The 20511-nt window shown below is 38.3% G+C and overlaps 1 protein-coding gene across 3 annotated transcripts in view; it reads right to left on the bottom strand.

Moving 5' to 3' along the window:
* Gcc2 (GRIP and coiled-coil domain containing 2) overlaps window positions 1-20100 on the bottom strand; it is a 36814-nt gene extending 16714 nt beyond the window's left edge. The window contains exons 1-13 of one of the 3 annotated variants that reach the window (XM_010609894.3): window positions 20020-20100; window positions 19722-19778; window positions 18621-18705; window positions 16802-16869; window positions 12454-12558; window positions 9316-11775; window positions 8619-8691; window positions 5487-5587; window positions 5285-5383; window positions 3198-3317; window positions 2409-2573; window positions 1884-1988; window positions 940-1102 (exon numbers count right to left, since the gene is read on the bottom strand). In XM_010609894.3, the coding sequence (XP_010608196.1) occupies window positions 940-1102; window positions 1884-1988; window positions 2409-2573; window positions 3198-3317; window positions 5285-5383; window positions 5487-5587; window positions 8619-8691; window positions 9316-11775; window positions 12454-12558; window positions 16802-16869; window positions 18621-18705; window positions 19722-19778; window positions 20020-20025 (3607 nt within the window). In that variant the 5' untranslated portion in view covers window positions 20026-20100. Of the gene's footprint in view, window positions 1-939; window positions 1103-1883; window positions 1989-2408; window positions 2574-3197; window positions 3318-5284; window positions 5384-5486; window positions 5588-8618; window positions 8692-9315; window positions 11776-12453; window positions 12559-16801; window positions 16870-18620; window positions 18706-19721; window positions 19831-20019 lie in introns of all 3 variants that reach the window. The other 2 variants (XM_033761744.1, XM_033761745.1) reach the window with 2 other exon arrangements.
* Window positions 20101-20511: the final 411 nt, after the last annotated feature.

The following is a 20511-nucleotide window of genomic DNA, read 5'->3' as shown; positions in this document are numbered from 1 at the left end:
CCAAGTACTTGGTAAAGTAAGCAGGCAGAAAGCATCAGAGACACAAAAGACTACCAACTGACTCTCACCTAGAGTATTAGGGAGAATGCTGTATCTAACCACTAATATAGTATGCTCTAATACCACACTTTCAAGCACAGAAACATTCATGGAAACATACACTGGGCAATACCCAAAGCTCAATAAATTTAAAAGGACTGAAATCACACATAGTATATACTCTAAGCACAAGGGAATACTACTAGAAATCAGTAACTGAAAGATATTTGAAAAAAATCCTTTAATTAACTAGCATGAGGAAACGGGTGAAATATACGCAGATCACAACTGCTCTTTGTCATGAAATTTAACCTTTTAAATATTTAGAAGGTAAATAACATTCCAAATAACCCATGCATCAAAAAAGAAGTATCAAGGCAAATGAAAAATATTTTGATCTGAATTAAAATAATGATAGATCTGGTTCTGGGGACTCATAAGCACAAGGTCCTGAGTTTGATCCCTAGTACTAAAAACAAAATAAAACATAAAATAATGATATATCAATTTGTGAAATGCACCTAAAGTAGTGTCCAGAGGGAAATTCACAGCTTTCAATGTTAATGTTATGGATAAAATAAAATCTTAAAAAGAAATGTTTCACTACTAAATTTTCCCAATTTGTTGAAATCAGCAACTTGTAGGACAAGGAAAATTTTATTTTGTATTATTCATGTAATAGGTACTTAAGTGTTTAAATAAATGAGTACATCAAACATTAATGTAGACCACAAACATCTTAATGGCAAATGTCTCACACTCCTTCTGGTCCTCAGTGATGTTTGGCAGTGGGTTAGAGACACCTGGCCAGCAGTCAAAGGCTGATGGTCAGCTAATGCCCACGCCCCAAACCTATTGCGATGAAATAATTATATGGTGAAGTGAACTTGGTGTACTCACTCATTTCTTCTTGTAGGGTTTCTTGTTTCTGTCTTTCAATTTTTATTTCTTGCTCTAAATCTTCTATCTTGCTGTTTTTATTAGTTAACTGCTGATTTAGTTCTTTTGTCAAACGCTCATAGTCCGCTATTTCCATGTTCATCAGTGTAGTCTGCTGGGCATCCTACACATTTTATAAAAGATTCAAAGATTCACAAATTACAGATTCAGTTAATTTCACTTGGAAGATTATTAAAATGATACCATAGGAATAAATAGGTGCTACTATGTCCTTTCATAAAACAGAAATAGTGTAAGAGTAAGGAAGAATGAGAAATAGAAAATATTTTAAGAAATCAGAAACTAGAAAGTATCCTAACAGTTTAACTCAACTTTTAAGTTTCACTGTATTGCATTATAACTTTAATTAACAACAAACGGCAGTTTCAATCTTCTGGGGGGTCTTTTTTTTTTTTTTGGTAGTGGGGATTGAACTCGGGTCCTTGTGCTTGTAAGGCAGGCAGCAGAACCATTGAGCTAAATTCCCAGTTCCTTTATTTGTGGTACTGCAATATTTTAACTGGCTTTTACAGTATTTTTCTTTTTAGTCTAATTGTTGGAAAAATAGATATAAATTAGCCAAAATTCTAAGGTAAATTTTAAGCTTTGATAGTAATCAAGTCTTCATGTTGTCATACATCAATCATGTATAGAAAATATTACACCAAAATTTAACAATCCCTGGGCCTAGATTTTTCTGAAGACAGGCACTTAGAGAAATAAGTTAAAATTTCAATTTACTAAGGCAAAGTATTAATAAAGGATTATTTTAATAGTGTAAACAATCTTTAATGATATTCTTCTTTAATGTATACCTAATAGCTTAGTGATGCAAACACTCAATCAGCTCTGATCTGGTGTTTCTTTTTCTCTTTCATTTTTTTTTCTTTGGTGTTTTACTTTACCTTTTTAACCAGCTCTAATTCTTGCATCGTTTTCTGAAGCTGCTTCTTTTCCTTTTGGAGTTGCAGCTGAAGTTCTTCAAGCTCATTTATGGTACTGGCATGTTCCTAAAATTAAAAACCATCCCCATAACCCAGCCAACATTAAAAACGGTATTTGTTAGGGACATAAAATAAATCTGAAAAAAATGTAAAAAATATAAAAAGTTTGGTAATCTTTCAATATTTTAAAAATACCCCCCCCCAAATCAGTTTGGAGTTTTGAACTTCGAATTGGCACACATTAAGGAATTAATGATCTCTGCTGTATTCACCAATGTTACTTCTTTAGAAATCCTTTTCTTTCTTTTACAACAGAGTCTCACTATGTAGTTTAGGCTGGCCTTGAACTCAAGGCAATTCTCCTGTCTCAGCCTCCCAACTGTTGAGACTAAAGGATGCACCACCACACCCAGCTAGGAAGCCTTTTCTTCATTCAAATATTTTGATAAAAGTATCACTGTATATGTGTCACAGGATTGTGTTTACCTTCAACTTTTGCTCTTTCTGAAGCTTTTCAGCTTCCAGTTCTTTGTCCACCACTGATTTGGCTCTCTGGACTTCTAAAATCTGTACTTCTAATAGTTTGGCATTGGACTGAAGTGTCTCAATACGAGCCAGGAGATCTTCATTATCAGAGCTTAATTTTTCACACTGGAATGACAAATGATTCATTACTGTAAATGTGCAGAGAATATAGGTAGGGGAGGAAGAAAAAGTGCATTAATGAGAATATTGGCATAGTGTAAAAACTGAAGATTTCAAAATCAATCCCACAGAATGACAAGGTTAAATGAAGAATAAGTTTTAATAGGGCTAGGGATTAGCTCAATGATTCCGCCATCTGCCTTACAAGCACAAGATCCTGAGTTTGATCCCCAGTACCAGAAAAAAAAAAAGTATAAGTTTAAATAAGTATTTCTGTTTTTTTTGGGCACTGGGGATCGAACTCAGGACCTTACACTTGTGAGGCAGGTGGTGGAACCACTGAGCTAAATCCCTAGCCCAAAAGTAAACATGTCTTTTTTTTGGTATGGGGCAGAGCAAAAGGGAGAAGAGAAAAAAACAAACAAAATTCAGGTGATCAGAGCATAAACAAGACAGGATAGTTGTTAAATCCTTTTGTCAAATTCTTCTCCTAACAAGGGAGACAAGAGGAAAAAGGAGTCCTGTTTCTAACTACACTTTAATTTAAGTACTTTATGCAGAAAGTATTGATATTAAAATACATTTATTAACAATTTTCATGAATAAATATACTATTCAATTTAAAATTACCTGAAAAGCTGAATTTCTTAATTGTTTTGTAAGGTCTTCCATGTGACGCTCAAAATTATTAGCACGTTCTTTTTCCATATCCAACTGCTCTGACTGCTTATCATATTCTAATAAAAGATTCTTCAATAAAGAAAAGATTTTACTTCAGGTTATTATACATTCAATAAGTCAGACTGTATAGTAAAGCTGTCCTGATGTAAGATTTATAACTCCGTTTGATATAAAGTATTTACAAAGGAAAATATGAAAATATAAATTTGCATATGACACTAAACTATGAAAAGGTAAATTTACATATGAAAACATGACAAAAGATCAGTGGCTTTAATGTAAAAAAGGTCATATAAATTCATCTTTAAAAAACACATTTAAAATCTATATAAGAGCCGGGCGTGGTGATGCACGCCTGTAATCCCAATACTCGGGAGGCTGAGGCAGGAGGATCGCTGTGAGTTCGGGACCAGCCTGGGCTACATAGTGAGTTCCAGGGCAGTCTCAACTACACAGTGAAATCCTGTCTCAAAAAATCAAAACAAAACAAAAACAAACAAACAAACAAAATCTATAAGAGCTTAATGTGATCCAGTTACATAAGAAGCTTGCTTTGCATTTTAAGAGAACCTATAATCTAACTTATTAATTAGCTCCAGACATAGACCAGGTTCAATCTATTAATTTTTTCCTTTGTAATTTCTCAAATTACTTTTAAGTTTAGAAGTGTTTTATACCCACAAGTCAGTTAAAGGATGATTTCTAAAAAATTTTTCACAAAGCGTCAGGGATTTGGCTCAGTGGTTTCACCACCTGCCTTGCAAGCACAAGATCCCGAGTTCGATCCCCAGTAGCAAAAAAATTTCTTTTCACGAAATATAGTACTCTGATCCATCCAGAATTTACTCTGATGTACACAGTGAAATAAAAACTTGACTAGTTTTCTTAAATGGTTTACAAATTTTTCTGGTGTAGCATAGCTTTGGTGGTAAAAGAACAGAACTGAACAGGTGGTAAAAACCCAGCTCTGCTGTTACTGGCTCTATGTCTGAATCTCTGAGCCTCAGACTGGATCACACACTTCTTCACTGGTGTGTGGAAGATGAAGTGTTCCAAGCCATGTGAAGTGCTCAGGAGCATGCCTGGCACACAAGTGTTGCTGTTATGAAGAAGTCTCTACCTCTTCTGGATTAATCTGCCTGCTTCCTCCTCCGAATTCTCCCTTATTACTTATTTACTATAATAAATTTAGTATGTGGTCTTTCCCAAAACATTTAGCTTTTCTGTTATCTTATTTTCCATTAAGACTTATACTTGTGAAAATCTCACCAAAAATGAAAACAAAACTCTACAATTTTTAATGCAATTATTTTATAATTTACAAGTGAATTTGAGAACTAATGTTTCAAATATTAATTCATCCTATAAAAGTTTTCAAGTTTCCTTTCAAGTGCCCAACTCCTCATTAAAGTTGTTGCCCAATTTCTTTTGGCTACTATGGGATGTTCTTCTTAGACTAAGTCCCACTCCCACTCCTTTGCTGACGGGTGTCTTGTCCCCTCTGTCTGCCTGTCACGGTCTCAGCACAGGATTGCAGGTTCTGGCGATCTGACTGACCACCACCTCACCCGAACAGAATCTCATCCAGCGGTGGAAAATGTCTGATGAGTGAGTGAATCCATGAAGGAATATGAAGACATTTATCTTGCATGTGTTGATCTTGGACTTATTTTTATAACCATCTCATATTATTAAAGTAGTCAAGCACATCACTTCCAAACAACCATACTTCTCTTCTCCTGTTAGACCTTTTGTTTAAGCTTCAGGTTTACTTACTTGTAACAGCTACTAATAACAGCTGCTATTTTGTTACTAATGTTTTTTATTATGAAATCCCCAAAGAGAATTTTATCTTTAAAAAAAAAGAGTTTACAGGTACTAACCATTTTAAAATCTTGACGTTATATTCTACTATACTGTGCAAAGAAAAAGGAGTTGAGTTTACTAACAAATACAACGTAGTTTTTGGGATAACCATTAAAAAGTTTCCTACCTCACTAGTCCCAGTGCAACTTGTTATTGAAATCACCATTTACCTTATAGCTCTCTGCTCCCTGAATAAGGTCTCTCACGGATGCAGACAACTGATCCTTTTCTGCCCGAACAGACTCGAGTTCTTCCTTTAGAGTCTGGGCCTATTTTAAATATATGGTAAAGTTCATGCTTTTCAAGAACAGAAAATTCTTGATTTTCTATAAAGTAAGATTCCTCAGTCTTGTGCTTTTCAGTTTGGCTTACCTCTTTTCTGCTAGAATCTAATTCTTTCTTTGCTTTCACAGCAACTAGTTTTATCTTACTTATTTTTTCCTCCTTCTCTTTGGATTCTTTTTCCAGATTTCCTAAAAAAAAACAGAACATGAAAGGATTATATATGACTTCAGAAGAAAAAAATGAAGTTACATATTTTAACCCTAGAAGCTGATTTTTATTTTAGAATACAAAATCTGCAGCTTGAGATGAATAAGCAGCCAAAACATTAGTATTAGCCATGCATAGTGGTACATGCCTGTAACTGTAGCACTCTGGGAGAGGGAGGCAGGAAGATGGCAATTTGGAGCCCATTCTAGGCAAGTCAGGGACTTAGTGAGACCTTGTTTCAAAATAACAACAAAAGGGCTAGGGATATAGCTCAGTAGGAAGATCTTGAGTTCAAACCCCTATATACTTCCCTCTAAACAAGCTAACTATACATTAATGCCTTTTTTTTTAAAAAATGAAAGTGTGACAATGTTTAAAATTTTATTTTCTCTTTATTTCTTTTTTTTTTTGGTATCAAGGATTGAACTCTGGACCTTGCACTTGCGAGGCAGGGAGCGGAACCACTGAGCTAAATCCCTGGCCTCATTTTCTTAATTCTTTAAAACAGGCCCACTTTATTTTTTTGAGACAGGATCTCACTATGTAGTTCAGGCTGGCCTTGAACTCACTATGGAGTCCAGACTGGCCTCATATTTGCAACGATCCTTCTACCTCAGCTTTCTGAGTGCTGGGATTACAGGCATGCACCACCATGCCTGGCTTCCAGGCTAGTCTTTTTTTTTTTTTTTTCTTTTTTCAGTTTACCTCAGGCTAGTCTTGAAACCTAGTGGCCATTGTTGTGCGTCAGCCTTCCAAGTACTGGGATGACAGTACCATATACCACCATGCCCAGCTTAAAACAGCCACTTTAAAAGCCTTTTCACAAGTATCTAGGAGTTGGAGAGGTTCTTAGAACTCCACTACCATTGTTCTAAGAAACATGGGTATGTTAGGCTATTAAATGGTGGTTTGTAAGCCAAGGAGAGAATGTGTCAGATGTAGCTAAATATTTATGCACATTCCTCCTCTTGGTTAGTGGAATTTAAATTTTATAACTACACCTCTAATATGTTTGACCCACCCAATCTGCATCTCCTTGACCCCTTCTTCTACTTGAGGGCCAGTGTGCAGGACTTTCCCTAGCTTGGGCCTGCACTTCTCTGCTTGCCTGACTGTGTGCATGTGGGGCCCTTGGATCCAGCCCATCTTTCATCCAGTGCCTACCCCACTGCTCTGGCACCAGTGTGGCACTTCCCCCTCTATTGTAGACTTTTCCCCCAACAGTTGAAAAAGAATCAAGACAACTATAGGCAAAAAATTAAGGTCATGAACAAACAAGGGAAGCAACTAAAGAGAGCAGAAGAGACATCACATCTCAAGCACTCTTAATTTTCCTGTTTTTTTTTTTTTTTTTAGTACCAGGGATTGGACTTGGGACCTTGCACTTGTGAGGCACAGCGGAACCACTGAGCTAAACCTCCAGTCCTTTTTTTGTCTTTTTTGAGCCAGGTATTTTTTCCCCATTATGTAATCCAGGCTGATCTTGAGTTCATGGTGATCCTCTTGCCTCAGCCTCCCAAGGACTGGGATCATAGGTTTAATTTTCCAAACAACATATTGCCTCTCTTCTTCCAGAGCAAATTGCTTCAGGGTCACGTTACTTGCTTTGTCTTCCCCATGTTTTCAAAGAACTCACTGAAAGCGAGTGCTGGCTCTAGGTACCTAGACAAATTGTCCCCTATAATGCTAACCAGGGCTACCCACCACTACCTCTCCTGTCCTAACTTTCAGGATACAGTATACACCAGGTCTCTCTACCACACTGGCTGCTCCTTCCCCATCTCCTTGTCTCCATCACTTGAAGATGAAGAACTGTCTCCAGTACTCACTTTGCTTCTACACTGATTAGATCAATCTCAATGCTCTGTGTTTTGAAATAGGGTCTTGTTGTGTAGTTCAGCTGGCCTTGAATTCACTATGTAGCCCAGATTGGCCTTGAACTTGCAGTGATCCTCCTGCCTCAGCCTCAGAAGTGCTGGGATGACAGGCTTGCACCATTCCCAGATTTTTCATGGCTTTTGAAGCCCACTAGATAATGAATGTCTTTTATCACTGCTTCTCCCTCTAACTCCACATTTACACAGCATCCTACTGGATACCTCATGAAATGGTGTTTAAATTAATTTATCGAAAACATCCCACCCTCCCCCATCATCCATTCCAGAAAACTGGGAGTCTAATTACAGTCTTTTAGCTTCTTTTATCCCAATTAAATTGGGTATTAACTTGAGATTCCTTGGGCACAATACTTCTAAGTCTTCATCTCTCCATTTTAAATGGGAAGAAAAGAGCCACCCCATGTTACTATGGGCAGCAAGTGGAAGGGGTCAGGTCTCGGGCCCTGTGCATGGCACCCAGTACATTCATAACAGGCTGCAACTCCCCAGGACTTCACAACCCGCTGATGCTGGAAATGTGCACACAAACCTGATGTTCTTCCTGCCATAATACTTTCATGTGTCACATTTCTCATTGTTCAAGTCCCAACCGAAGACTCTATTCTGTGGTATTCTTCCTAACTCAAAATAGGCAAGCCAGGTGTGATGGTGTGTGCCTATAATGGCAGCACTTGGGAGATTGAAACAAGGATGACCATGAGTTCAAAGCCCGACTCAGCTACATAGTAAGATCATCTCAACCAAAACAAAACAAAAAAACCCCAAAAAACCCAAAAGCCCCATCCTTCTGGCTCCTCTCAGCTGCGAGTGTCTCACCGCCTCTACCCAGTGTCTAAGACAGCTGGGCTCTCGAATCACACCTGTTTAATGCATGAAGTACAAAATCATCACAGAACTATTTATGAATGGAATAGCACCGGTGTGCTGTTAACATGAAACAACAGAAGGGTACTGAAAGGGATGTACAGGGTAGAGGGCAATGGGGTTGAGGAAGATACAGTGACTTCCTGTGTTTTAACCATGTGTTACCTGGCTGCTGTATTGCCCAATCTATTGCAACACTAACAGCTTTTGTCTAATTAGTGGTGATGACATATGTAATAATCATAGTTACCTATTTTTTCTTCCAGTTCTTTGACTGAAGAAAGTTGATCATATTTTACAGGAGGTGATTTCTCTAGGGAATCCTACATTTTATAGGAGAAATAAAAACAAAAACCAATTCATTGTATCCCCTGATGAACTGGCTATCATTTGAAGCATGAGAAAAATCATAACCATAGGGAAATAACACAAAAAGCAATTCACTTTTTTTTTTCTTGACAGACTGAGCAATGCCAACCTTAAGTATATGGCACATGCTATAAAAAAGTAGTACCCAAGGGCCAGATGAAAAGCTTTTTAAAGAAAACTCTAAGATTGTAGCCAAGGCAAAATATCACTAGAGCTCACTTCTTTGCTTTTATCATTTTTTTGTTGTTGTTTTTTGGTACCAGGAATCAAACTCGGGTCCTTGTGCTTACAAGGCAGGCGGCAGAACCACTGAACTAAATCCCTGGCCTAACTCGACCAATATATTTAAACCCCTAATAATTTAAGTTCAAGATTTTAAAATGATTTACATCTCCCAAATGACCAATGTAGTAAATAGGATATACAATGTGAAAATATTTAACACATTTTTCAAATATTTGCCACGAGTTTAAATGCTAAATTTACTTCTATTTCAAAGTATAAAAATGTTAATATATACTTTTTCTAGACCAGAACAGTGAATTTATTTGAATCAATAAAATTAAAAGTTATAGTACCTTTAATGACATCAACTCTGCCCTTACATCTTGCAATTCAGATTCTTTTTGTTCCAGTAATGGCCTTAGGTCTTCATGTTCTGGTATAGATTTTTCAGCATGGACTTCAGTTTTGCTGTGCAATATATGAGATACTTCCTCAACTTGAATTAAAAGATTGTGATTTTCAAGCTTTATTTTCTCATTAGCATTCTTCATTTCTAAAAGATCAAACTGCAGGGCCTCTTTTTCTGACAATGTCCCTTCTAACTCTTGCCTTAAGAGAACTTTCTCTTGCTCATAATCCCTCAGTAAAGACCTAAGTTCTTCACAATGAGTGGCCTTTTCTTGAAGGCACTTAGTTTCTTTTTCTAATTCTAACACCCTTTCAACATACTGCAAAACCAAGTTGTGATTTTCTTCATTTACTTTTGCTAAAGATTCACCTACAGCTTGTAGGACAAGTCTAACATCTTCTTCATTTTCTTCTGAAACACTCGACCCCATTTGTTTAAGAATACCATACAGCTGAGTTCTGACAAAGGACTTCTGAACTTGCTCATTTTCAAACAGTTTATTTAAGTCATCTCGCTCTTCAACTGTTAACTGAAGTTTCTTTTCTAATTCAGTAGTATGTTCTTTTAGGGTAAAATCTTCCTTTTGAGACAGAAGAGCTTCCAAATCCCTACTCAACTGGTCCTTTTCAGAACACAATCTACTATTTTCCTCATATAGAGACTTCAGTTCTAACGACAATGCTTCCTGGTCTTTAGAGACAGTTTGCATGTGAACCATAAGTTTTTCTAGTTTTTGGTCATTTTCATCCTTTTCTTTTAAAGTCTCATCTAGTCTTCCTGTCAATTCATTTACTTGTCGTTCTAGTGCACTCTTGGACTGGTTGGTTTGCTCCCATTTCTCCCTAAGTTCTTGAGCCAAGCTTTCTTCCCTTTCACACTTTTTATGTAGATTGTCGATCTCTTCATGAGAATTTTTAATTTTACTTATGAAATCATCTTTTTCCTCCTTTAAAGAATTTACATTGGCTTCTATTTCTTGTATCATCAAGTCTCTTTGACTGAGACTAGTTAAGTACACTTCATTCTTCTCTTGAAGGCTCTTTATGGTATTTTCAAGTTGTGACACTAACTCTTGTTGAGGTAATAACTTTTCATTTTCTCCCTGGAGACGATTCACAGTTTCAAGAAGAGCATCTTTTTCATTAAATGCAGTCCTAAGCCTCTGCTGAAGTTCATGAACATCAGATGCTTGCTGTTGCTTCATTGATTCAAACTCTTGACTTATTTTTCCAGCAGATTCTCCCAGTTCTGTCTGTAAAATTTCCATAATCTCTCGCAAACTCTCATAATTTAATATTGCTTCTTGCTTTTCTTGTTGCAGGTTTTCACAATGTTCCTTAAGACCCTGTATTTCAAACATTAATGTTAATTTTTCTTTTTCTGAACCTGACAATAATGTCTCATTTAGTTCTGATATTTCTTTTTGATGTTGTTCCTTGAGATTTTGTACTTCTTTGTTATGCTGTTCTATAGCACAACAAAACTGTTTATTTAAATCTTCTAGCTCATACTTTAATTTTTCTATTACACAGCCCTGTTCTTCTTTAGCTAATAATAGTTCATTAATTTTAAATTCTAAGTCTTCTCGTTCGTGAAAAAACTCATCCTTTATATGTTGGGCATCCATTTCAAGTTTTAATTTAAGATTATTCATATAAGTTACCTCATCTTTTAAGATACTATGTTGAGATTCCAGTTCTTTTAAGGAATCCTCTAAGTATTTGGTTTTTTCATTTACTACCTGTTCTACAAAAGTATCTTCCTGTAGGAGGGCAGGACCCACCTGATGGTCTGTGTTTGCATCCAAGGTGGCTTTCCTTAGGTTTTCCAATTCACATTCGTATTTCTCACGAATGGTCTTCTCACTGGCCTCATACTGTTTTGCTAAGTACTCTTTCAGCTGGTTTAACTTATTTATTTCTGCTTCATGTTCTTTAGCTGATGATTCAAACTGGTGTGTCAGTTCTTTCACTTCTTGTTGGTGTGCAGCTTTCAACTGCAAAAGTTCTTCTTGCAAATGATTAATATCTTTTTGGTAATGCTGAGAATTTGCTTCCATGACTTCTTGGAGGTGAGTAACCGCTTGCTTCTTTTCATCAGTAGTGACTTCTAACTGCTTTTGCAGATATAAAACTTGTTCCTCAAAGGCTGACCTCATTTCTTGAATCTCTTCTTGCAGTTTTTTAACATTGTCTTCAGAGCTACTCTGAAATTTAAGTTGTTCTGAAAGCTCTGCCTGTTTATTTACTGCTTCTTCTAGCTCCTTTTGTAAGCCAGCCTTATATTCACTGTGTTTGGAATGTACTGTCATCAATTCATTTTTCAAACTTTCAATTTCTTTCACATAGTTTCTGTGTGACTGTTCAAACTCCTTGTGCACATCTTCCATTTTAGTTACAGAATCCTATTTAAAAAATAAGCACAAATCATTCAAGTAAGACAAAAGAAACCCTTGCACCTCAGGAAAGACATCAGTCACAGGCTAACTGGAGAGAAGAGGAAATGAACAAAGTGTACCTAGAGAAATGATGCTGAGTCCAAGCAGTTTGTGCAGGCTCTGCCCAACTTGAGAGCAATGTAAACCAGCAATACTCAAGCCTTTACAGTAATAAATGATAACTAGAAAACCTCTGAATTTTATTTTCTTTTAAAAGATGATACATTATAAAAGTTACAGAAGTCATAAAGCTTCAACTACTAGTTCTTGAACAGAGAGCTTTAAGAGGAGGCTTTTTGGAGAAATTAGCCCAGACCAAACAGGCAAATAAGTGGAAATATGCTACTGAATATCCTAGAACTGAATAGATAGATAATAATATTTAACATTATATGAAAATCAACTAACTTCTTTCATTTTTATTAAGGAATGACACTGTAGCTTTAAGGAAGATCAAACAATATAATAAATGCTGGCTCTATCTTTATGTAAGTGAATAATTTCAGTTACTTTTTCTTTTTTAAATCCTTATCTTTTTTTCATAATATAGTGAAACAGCATTAGATGCTTTTTAGGGTCTTCAGTCAAATCCATGAATACACTGTTATGAATTAATAAAAAAGAAAATATTAAACATTGCCTTACTTCAACTTCCTGTTTCATTTTAACATTTTCCTTTTTCAGAGAAAGACACTGCTGCTCAGTCTCTGCTTTCTCCAGAAGAATACCATCTAGGCGCTCAGTCAATGCCTGTTTTAGAACAGGAAGATTTGTTTGCATAAGGTTAAAAAAAACTGTGGCTCAACCACACACATAATTATCTCACCATTTCCTAACCCTGTTAAAGTCAGAATAATTCAAGAAGATATAAACTTAGAACAAAAAGAACAGGAGAAAAGATTTGAGGATATGAGAAATTTCAATATATTTTTTGGAAAACTGAATGTGAAGGATGAACTGAATCAGAACAAAAAAAGAAAGCTATAATGTAAGGGCTCTTCAGGTGGGAATCCAGAGAAGCAGGCAAAGACTCTCCAGAAATAAAACACTGAGGAACGGGAGATGTCAGGAGCTGGGAATATAGCTCAGAGGTAACAGTGTTTGTCTAGCATGCATGGGGCCCTCAGTTAGACACCAGCACTGAAAGAAAGAAAGAAGGGAAAGAAAAGGAATTAAAGGTAGCAGGTATCGTCAAGGAAGGGTTAATGTGTGGGGTCCAGAAATGGGGACTGGTTGTCAATCTGAACAAGGAGTAGCCAGAAGAACAAGCAACAGTTATTCTGTCTCTCCTCCCCAGAGACAGGTATTCTCTGTAGGAACTGAGTAGGAGAAGAAGGTAATGAAATGGAAAACAGATCCATGAGACAAAAGTCAGTTCTTTGAAAAAATATCTAACAGGACAAACAGCGTTTAGCAAGGCTAACCACAAACAGTCCTGTAGCTAGAAAGTGAAGTAAAAAAAAAAAAAAAAAAAAAAAAAAAAAAAAAAAAAAGACTATTAGGAACAAATATTTATAAAAAATACTGAAAGCTCAAGTAAGATGGATATACTTTCCTAGAAAAATGTAGTTTTCCTGACTCAAGAAAAAAGATTAAGAAGACTAATACTGTAATCAAATGTGCAGTTATACATTGCCAAAAAAATAAGGAAAAATGGTTTTACAGGTAGGTTCTATTAAATTTTCAGGGAATAAATAAGATTATCCCAATTTCATGTGAACTTGTGCAGACAAAATAAAAAACAAAATCAGATACCAACATTCACTTTACAGAGAGGAAAAATAAAAGATCATTTTACTACAAATCTATAAAACTGTAAATTAGTTCCCCATTACCATGTCTAATTAAGAATTACCGGTGCCGGGGATTTAGCTCAGTGGTGCTGCTGCCTGTCTTTCAAGTGCAAGGACCTGAGTTCGATCCCCAGTACAAAAAAAAAAAAAAAAAAAAGAATGTACCAACTCAGGGGCCTGGGGTAGGACTGCATGTGCAATATAGCAAAACATTGACTCAAAAAAAAAAAGAAAGTGTATCAAATATCCTAACCAGTGAAATAAAAATAAAGCTTATGAAAGACATGATAAATAAGGATTAAAAAAGAAATTTATCAATGATATGATTATACAAAAAATCTAGAAGCATCTACAGGTAATTAGAAATTGAGTTTCACAGTCTCTAGATATAAGATTAATATACAAAATTTGTTCCATTTTGTATACTGCTACCAAACAATGGGAAAAAATTTAAAAAGACATCATTTATAATGGCATCAAAGGATATCAAGAGTCTAGGAATAACTATATATAATCTGTCACTATCTCATAAAGTAGAGTCTTTATGTAACCTTTTGCACTGCAATGCCACTTTCTTCTGAGAATCCTTTGCATCTTTATAGTGGAGATGTATCTGATAAATTCACAGCATTGTACTTCACTGCATGAGCATGGGCACAACCCCAGTGTCCATCAGCAGTCTCCAATGAAACTGTTATGGTAAATACATTGACACTTCTATAGCATTCATGGTGATGTGTGATGACACAGAGGAAAAGCCTTCTTCCAATCAACATGGCACCTTTTTAATGAAGTTAAAAGCTAAAATGGACCATATATTTTTTTCCGGTAACGGGGATTGAACTCAGGATCTTAAGAAAGGCGCAGCACCACTGAGCTAAATCCCTGGCCTTAAAAACTAATAGTTTTATTTATTTAAAATGAAGCTCAGATTTTTTTCCTTTTCCTCTTTCTTATTTTGGTTTTTTAGAAGTAGGGTCTTGCTACATAGTTCAGGATGATCTTGAACTTATGGCAATCCTCCTCCTCAGCCTCGAGAGTGCTGAGAGTACAGATGTGTGCTATCATTCCTGACAAAACTTTATCTTTTAGTGATATTATAGATGTGCTCAAACTTTATACAAGGGAAGTAAAATGGACATGGGATTCAGGATGATGGCTACTTTGGGTGTGGAAACTAGTAAGGTAGGAGAATGGGCAGGGGTGATATAAGAAAATGCAGATTATTTTCAAATTCCTATCTGCTTATTTTCACAGACGATTACACTAAAAGTAACTGAACAAAGCCGGGGTGGTGGCACATGCCTGTAATCCCAGCACTTGGAAGGCTGAGGCAGGAGGATCACTGTGAGCTGGAGACCAGCCTGGGCTACATAGTGAGTTCCAGGTCAGTCTCAACTACATAGACACTATCTCAAACGCGCCCCCCCACCCCCCGGAAACAGACAATGCAAAAGATTCAGAAGTAAGCTTTTAAGACAATATGAATTTATTTCCTCATAAAAATAAAATATGTAGAATATTAAATAAGATGCATGGAAAAACAATATTTGGATGTCAAGAATAAGCTCTAGGGACAAACCACTTTCCAGTCCCCCTTCTGTCTTAGACAGCAGCTTTCTTTTTCTCAATAAATTTACCTACTCTTAAAAAAAAAAAAAAGAGCTCTGTGAAATTAAACATTTAAACTCCAACATAAAAATTTGAGGGCCGGGGATTTACCTCAGTGGCTCTGCTGCCTTCCTCGAAAATGCAAGGACCCAATTTCCATCCCCAGTATCAAAAGAAAAGATAAAGTTTGAATGTAATGGTGGAAAAATATTGCCACTGACATTTTTTTAGACAAAGTGGAAAACTGGAAGGAAAACATACTCTAGATGAGCATCCCAGGCATCTCTAGGGCACACTTTCTGGCCACCTCCCTGGGCCTCAACAGCCAGCTGCTGCTTCCTGTAGATGCCAGGAAAGCCCGGGGCTCACACACAGATTTCCTAGGTCAATGGGATGAGGATGCAGAAGCCAAGAGAAGAGGTTGTGCCCTGCAGACACCAATGGGAGATGGGATCCACCTGAAGGCTGCCTGCCTTTGATCTTCATATGTGAAGTTCTACTAATACAACACTACTGCTTAAGAAAGTGAAAATAATGTATGTGTAGAAAACTTTAGACTTCTATACCAAATTACAGCTATAAATGGAACAGAGTAAAGGCATTTTAAAATCATAGACAACAGGCCCTAGATTTAGCTCAGTAGTGCCGCTGCCTGCCATGCAAGCACAAAGTCTCGAGTTTGATCCCGAGTATCAAAAAACAAAACAAAACAACAACACAAAAAAACCCCAACAGCTTGAACAACATGAAAATTGACCTCATTCATTCCTAGGAAAACTGAAGAAAAATATACACTACCCAAGTGAGATGGTCAACCCAGGCAGTGACAAGGGACCCAGCCAGGAAGAAGTGCACAAGTGTCCAAGGTTGCTACCAAAGTCTACTTCCAGGATGATGGCACAATGGCTCAAGAGGACTATCTTCCCAGCTTGTGCAGGGAGACAGAAGGTTTCAGAAAGCAGGTGAGCCATGCATATGAGCGGGTGGATATTGGAGTGATGTCCTAGAGCAACAACAGGTCTCCAGGACACTTGTGACTGATACATGTGGAGGATACAGCAAAGGGGAGTAAAAGCATCTCTAAAGTCCCAAGGAACAAAAACCAGTGGTGCTGCTGGCCAGCCAGAGGGGACACCTGGTCATGTGAGGCTGAGGACTTTCCCCAGGCAGCTAGAGATGTAACTATAAACTCAGGGTCCATAGTTATGACCAGGAACATGGATCTATAGGACCAGGGACATGGACCTATATGTTTATCTGAATGTACCAAGTACTGCAGAACACCAAAGTCTCTAGGGTGGCAAGTTTTCTGAAGGTGACAGGATAGAACAGGACAAAGACTGAGCAATAACCACAATTAGGGAGCATGTGGGCAGAAGAGGAGACAACACACCCTGCAGATAGAGATCTGGAGGTCATTTATAGTGAAACAGAGGTACAAATCCTAACCAAGGCCAGAAAGGAAGTAGTAAAGCAGACAGAAAGCCAGGTAATCTCCAGTAGGCTGACAGCCCTCACGGAAATCCTACTCATCATCAGACATTTCCTCTAAGTAAATAAATAAGCAAAATTCACAGCCATTTCATTACCTTAATAATATCATCAGTTCTTCCATCAATAGGTTTTGATTTGAATTCATCAATTTCTTTTTCCAATTCTAAATAAGAAAAGATTCCAGTTCAGAAACAAAGAAAATAATTACTAGCTAAACTGATAAATATATTCTAAAGAAACCCCAAAACCTATAAATTAGAATGCATTTAAGCAGGAGGTATTTTGAAAAATACTAATTTCACCCAAAGATTATTACATTTTCCTTTTTATTAAGGAACACTTCAAGCAAACAAAAAAGTAGACAAAATAGTGATTATTGATGAATCTCTATGTGCCCATCACTTTGCTTCAGCAATTATCACTTGGCCAATTTGGCTTCATTCAAAAGCTGTACTTTCTACTATCCCTCTTCTCTCTTTTCTTTTTTTGATGCCAGGGATTGAACTTGTCCCTTGTGCTTTCAAGGTAGGCGGCAGAACCACTGAGCTAAATCCCCTGCCCTTTTTTCTTAATCACCTTTCTAAATTTTCTTTTTTTTTTTTTTTTGGTCCCTGGGATTGAACTCAGGACCTTGTGCCTGTGAGGCAGGTGGCATCACTGAGCTAAATCCCTGGGCCTGCTTTTTTTTTTTTTTTGGTCCCTGGGATTGAACTCAGGACCTTGTGCCTGTGAGGCAGGTGGCATCACTGAGCTAAATCCCTGGGCCTGCTTTTTTTTTTTTTTTGGTCCCTGGGATTGAACTCAGGACCTTGTGCCTGTGAGGCAGGTGGCATCACTGAGCTAAATCCCTGGGCCTGCTTTTTTTTTTTTTTTGGTCCCTGGGATTGAACTCAGGACCTTGTGCCTGTGAGGCAGGTGGCATCACTGAGCTAAATCCCTGGGCCTGCTTTTTTTTTTTTTTTGGATTTTTGAGACAGGGTCTCACTATGTACTTGAGACTGACCTGGACCTCACTATGTAGCTCAGGCTGGTCTCGAACTCACAGTGATCCTCCTGCCTCAGCCTCCCAAGCACTAGGATTATAAGTGTGTGCCACCACACCCAGCTGCTTGGGCTGGTCTTAAACTCCTTGGCTCAAGTGATCATTCTACCTTAGCCCCCTGAAGCCACAGGGACTACAGACGTGTGTTACTGTGTCCAGTCACCCTGATAATTTTGAATTGAATCCTAGACTATTATTTTCAGTTGTAAATACTTCTGACCATATAATCTTAAAACAGTAACTAGCCTCATATTAATGTTAATCTAAATATTTCATCAACCTACTCCTAGCTCTGGCACCTAGAACATCTTTCCAAATTACTCTCTCAAATACAAGCTCAGTGAACTTCCAAAACACAGTCTGATCTTTTTCTCTGGCAGAAAGTCTTAGATTTTAGGCAGGGCAGTTAATATTTTTAGGCCATTGGAAATTGAAAAGCTTATCCATTTATATTAATAAGACACTAATATCTTTTTCTTTTTGGAATGATAAGGAAGCTGAATAGAGAATCAAGTTTGTACTGCAATGGTAATAAATTGTTATTTTACTTGAGGATTGTTACAGCTTTGGGTCTCATGTCAACTGATCCCCTAGAAAATGTCCTGAACCGCGAAGAATCTACAATGCATATGAAGGAAAACATGCTTTAACTTTACACAATTTTAAAACATTCCTCTTCCTTAACTTTAACAACTTAAAAGTAGCTACAGTTTAGACAAGAGAAATAATAATCAGAGGTAAATGGTTAGAATGTTAGTTCCCCCAGTATGGTGACTAAGATGCACTTGAAATCACAAGAAGACAAAAACAGACCAATGCACTACTTAAAAATTTATCATGTTTAGCCAAGATGAGTAGTTTCAACCCAGTACCTGTACACCTTGATTTTGTTTTCTGTAACAGCATCATCTGCTTCTTGGCAAACTTGATGAGATCTTCCTTGGGCAGGGTTTCCAGCTGAAAGATGTTACCAATGTGTTATAATTCATGCTTGTAGAATGTCACAAAAAAGAAACAATGTCTGTCTAAAAATCAAGACATTATGTTGATCAAAACTTTATGCCAACCAAATGCCACACCTTCATTCTGAATTTCAAAAAATTAGCAAGTGCAACTTCAACTCAATAATTATTAGTGGGCAAAAAAACAGCCCAAAGTCTTTAAAGGATACTGCTGTAGGAGGCTGACATTTCCTAGGTTATGAATTAACTGTACAATTAGGGGTTTGGACTAGTAGTACTTAAAAGTTATAAAATTCATTTGATTCCAAACTGAAAGTTGTCTCTGGCTATGTAAAAAACTTAAGCATAATTACAGCAACAAGATGAATCAGGTAACATTTAGGCTATAAATATTTGGGGTTTACCACTTTTGAAAATTACCTTACTTGTGTGGGCTCAAGTTTTCTCATCTGTAAAACAAGAATAGCAGCAGGGCCTACCTCATGGTTACCAAGAACCTTAGGTGAAAGAACTGAGTAAGTCTGGGCAAGTGCCTGAAACTCAGTATGCAAATAAAACTTAGCAATAAGCCAGTATTATCTTGAATCCTTGAACAATAAACTCAGCAATAAGCCACCATCATTTGAAATCGTTTAAACACTGTGCAGAGCCATAAAAATGACCTGGTTCAACTCTCCTTTTGTGGGAATTGAGACCAAAATATTACAGTCCCGGCTTTTTCCATCTCACCGCTATTTAAACCTTCATAAAATATACTGCTTTACTTAAATTTCAAGATATGGCAGGATCTGCTCGACGTCTGAAAACCTGCAGTGCTAACCAGGAGCAGAAAGTAAACAGAAAGTGTGTCGCTACCAGGAAACTTTAAAAAAAGAAACGAAAGAACATCAGGAAATGGATGGGTGACTGTAGAGCAAAGCTGGGGTCCCTGGGAGAAAGGAGTGTTTTGTAAATAGGCCGCGTGTCCCGAGCCAGTTTAGCCGCCCCCCCCGCCCTCGCGCCTTCTCCCACCTTGGATTTCGCTGCGCTGGGGGCGGGAGGGGCGGCCACCCCGTCGTGGGCAGTATCCTGTAAAACAAGCCAAGTCGGATGTCAGCTGGCTCCGTTCCCACCTGGACGTCTGGTCAAGATCCGCAGGTTAGTAGGGGCACAAGGCGGGGAAGGAAGGGACGGAGAAGACAGACGTCGAGGTGGCAGGACTCGGAGTGGCTGCGTCGCCCCTCGGTGCCGCCATCCTCTTCCCCCGTCCTTCTGTCCCCTCAGAACCCCTGGCCTGGTCCTCCGGTCCCCTCGCTGAATCCCCTGTTACCTCCATCCCTGCAGCGCAGCCCCAGACACACAGCCACCTCCTCCGCTGCGCTTCCGTCCGCAGACGTAGCCTTGCCTGCGGGTCAAAGGTCGTTCTCTCCGGTGCCCGCCCCCGCCGTCGCCATGGTTACATCCGGCGGTGCTTCCGCTTCCGCGGTGAATCTGGGAGGCGGTTCTGCTCGGATTGGGCGATTCTGGGGAGGACCTAAGGTCTGTTTCTGCAGCTGGTCGGGTGAAGGAGCATGTGCGGGGCGGGTTCCCAACGTGTTGCCGACTTCTCTTGAGCTCCCCGTTCGCGGTCGGGGTCCTCCAAAGCCAGCACCTTTCAGGGGCTCCCACTCTTGAATTTCCATTTCTGTCGTGGTCACGTAGGCTCCCGGCGGTGGGGACACCGTGCCTTTGAGGCCAGGAGCAGCTCTTACTGGGGCCCCGTGCCCAGCGCAAAGCTACTTCGCCCGCCTGGTGGCCACGCCGGAGGCTGCAAGTCCACACC

Source organism: Fukomys damarensis, unplaced genomic scaffold (genome assembly GCF_012274545.1).
Source record: "Fukomys damarensis isolate Sample0158 unplaced genomic scaffold, DMR_v1.0_HiC HiC_scaffold_9, whole genome shotgun sequence".
NCBI lineage: Eukaryota > Metazoa > Chordata > Mammalia > Rodentia > Bathyergidae > Fukomys > Fukomys damarensis.
Note: the sequence above shows the minus strand (reverse complement) of the source record. Positions and strands in the feature narration are given on the sequence as shown.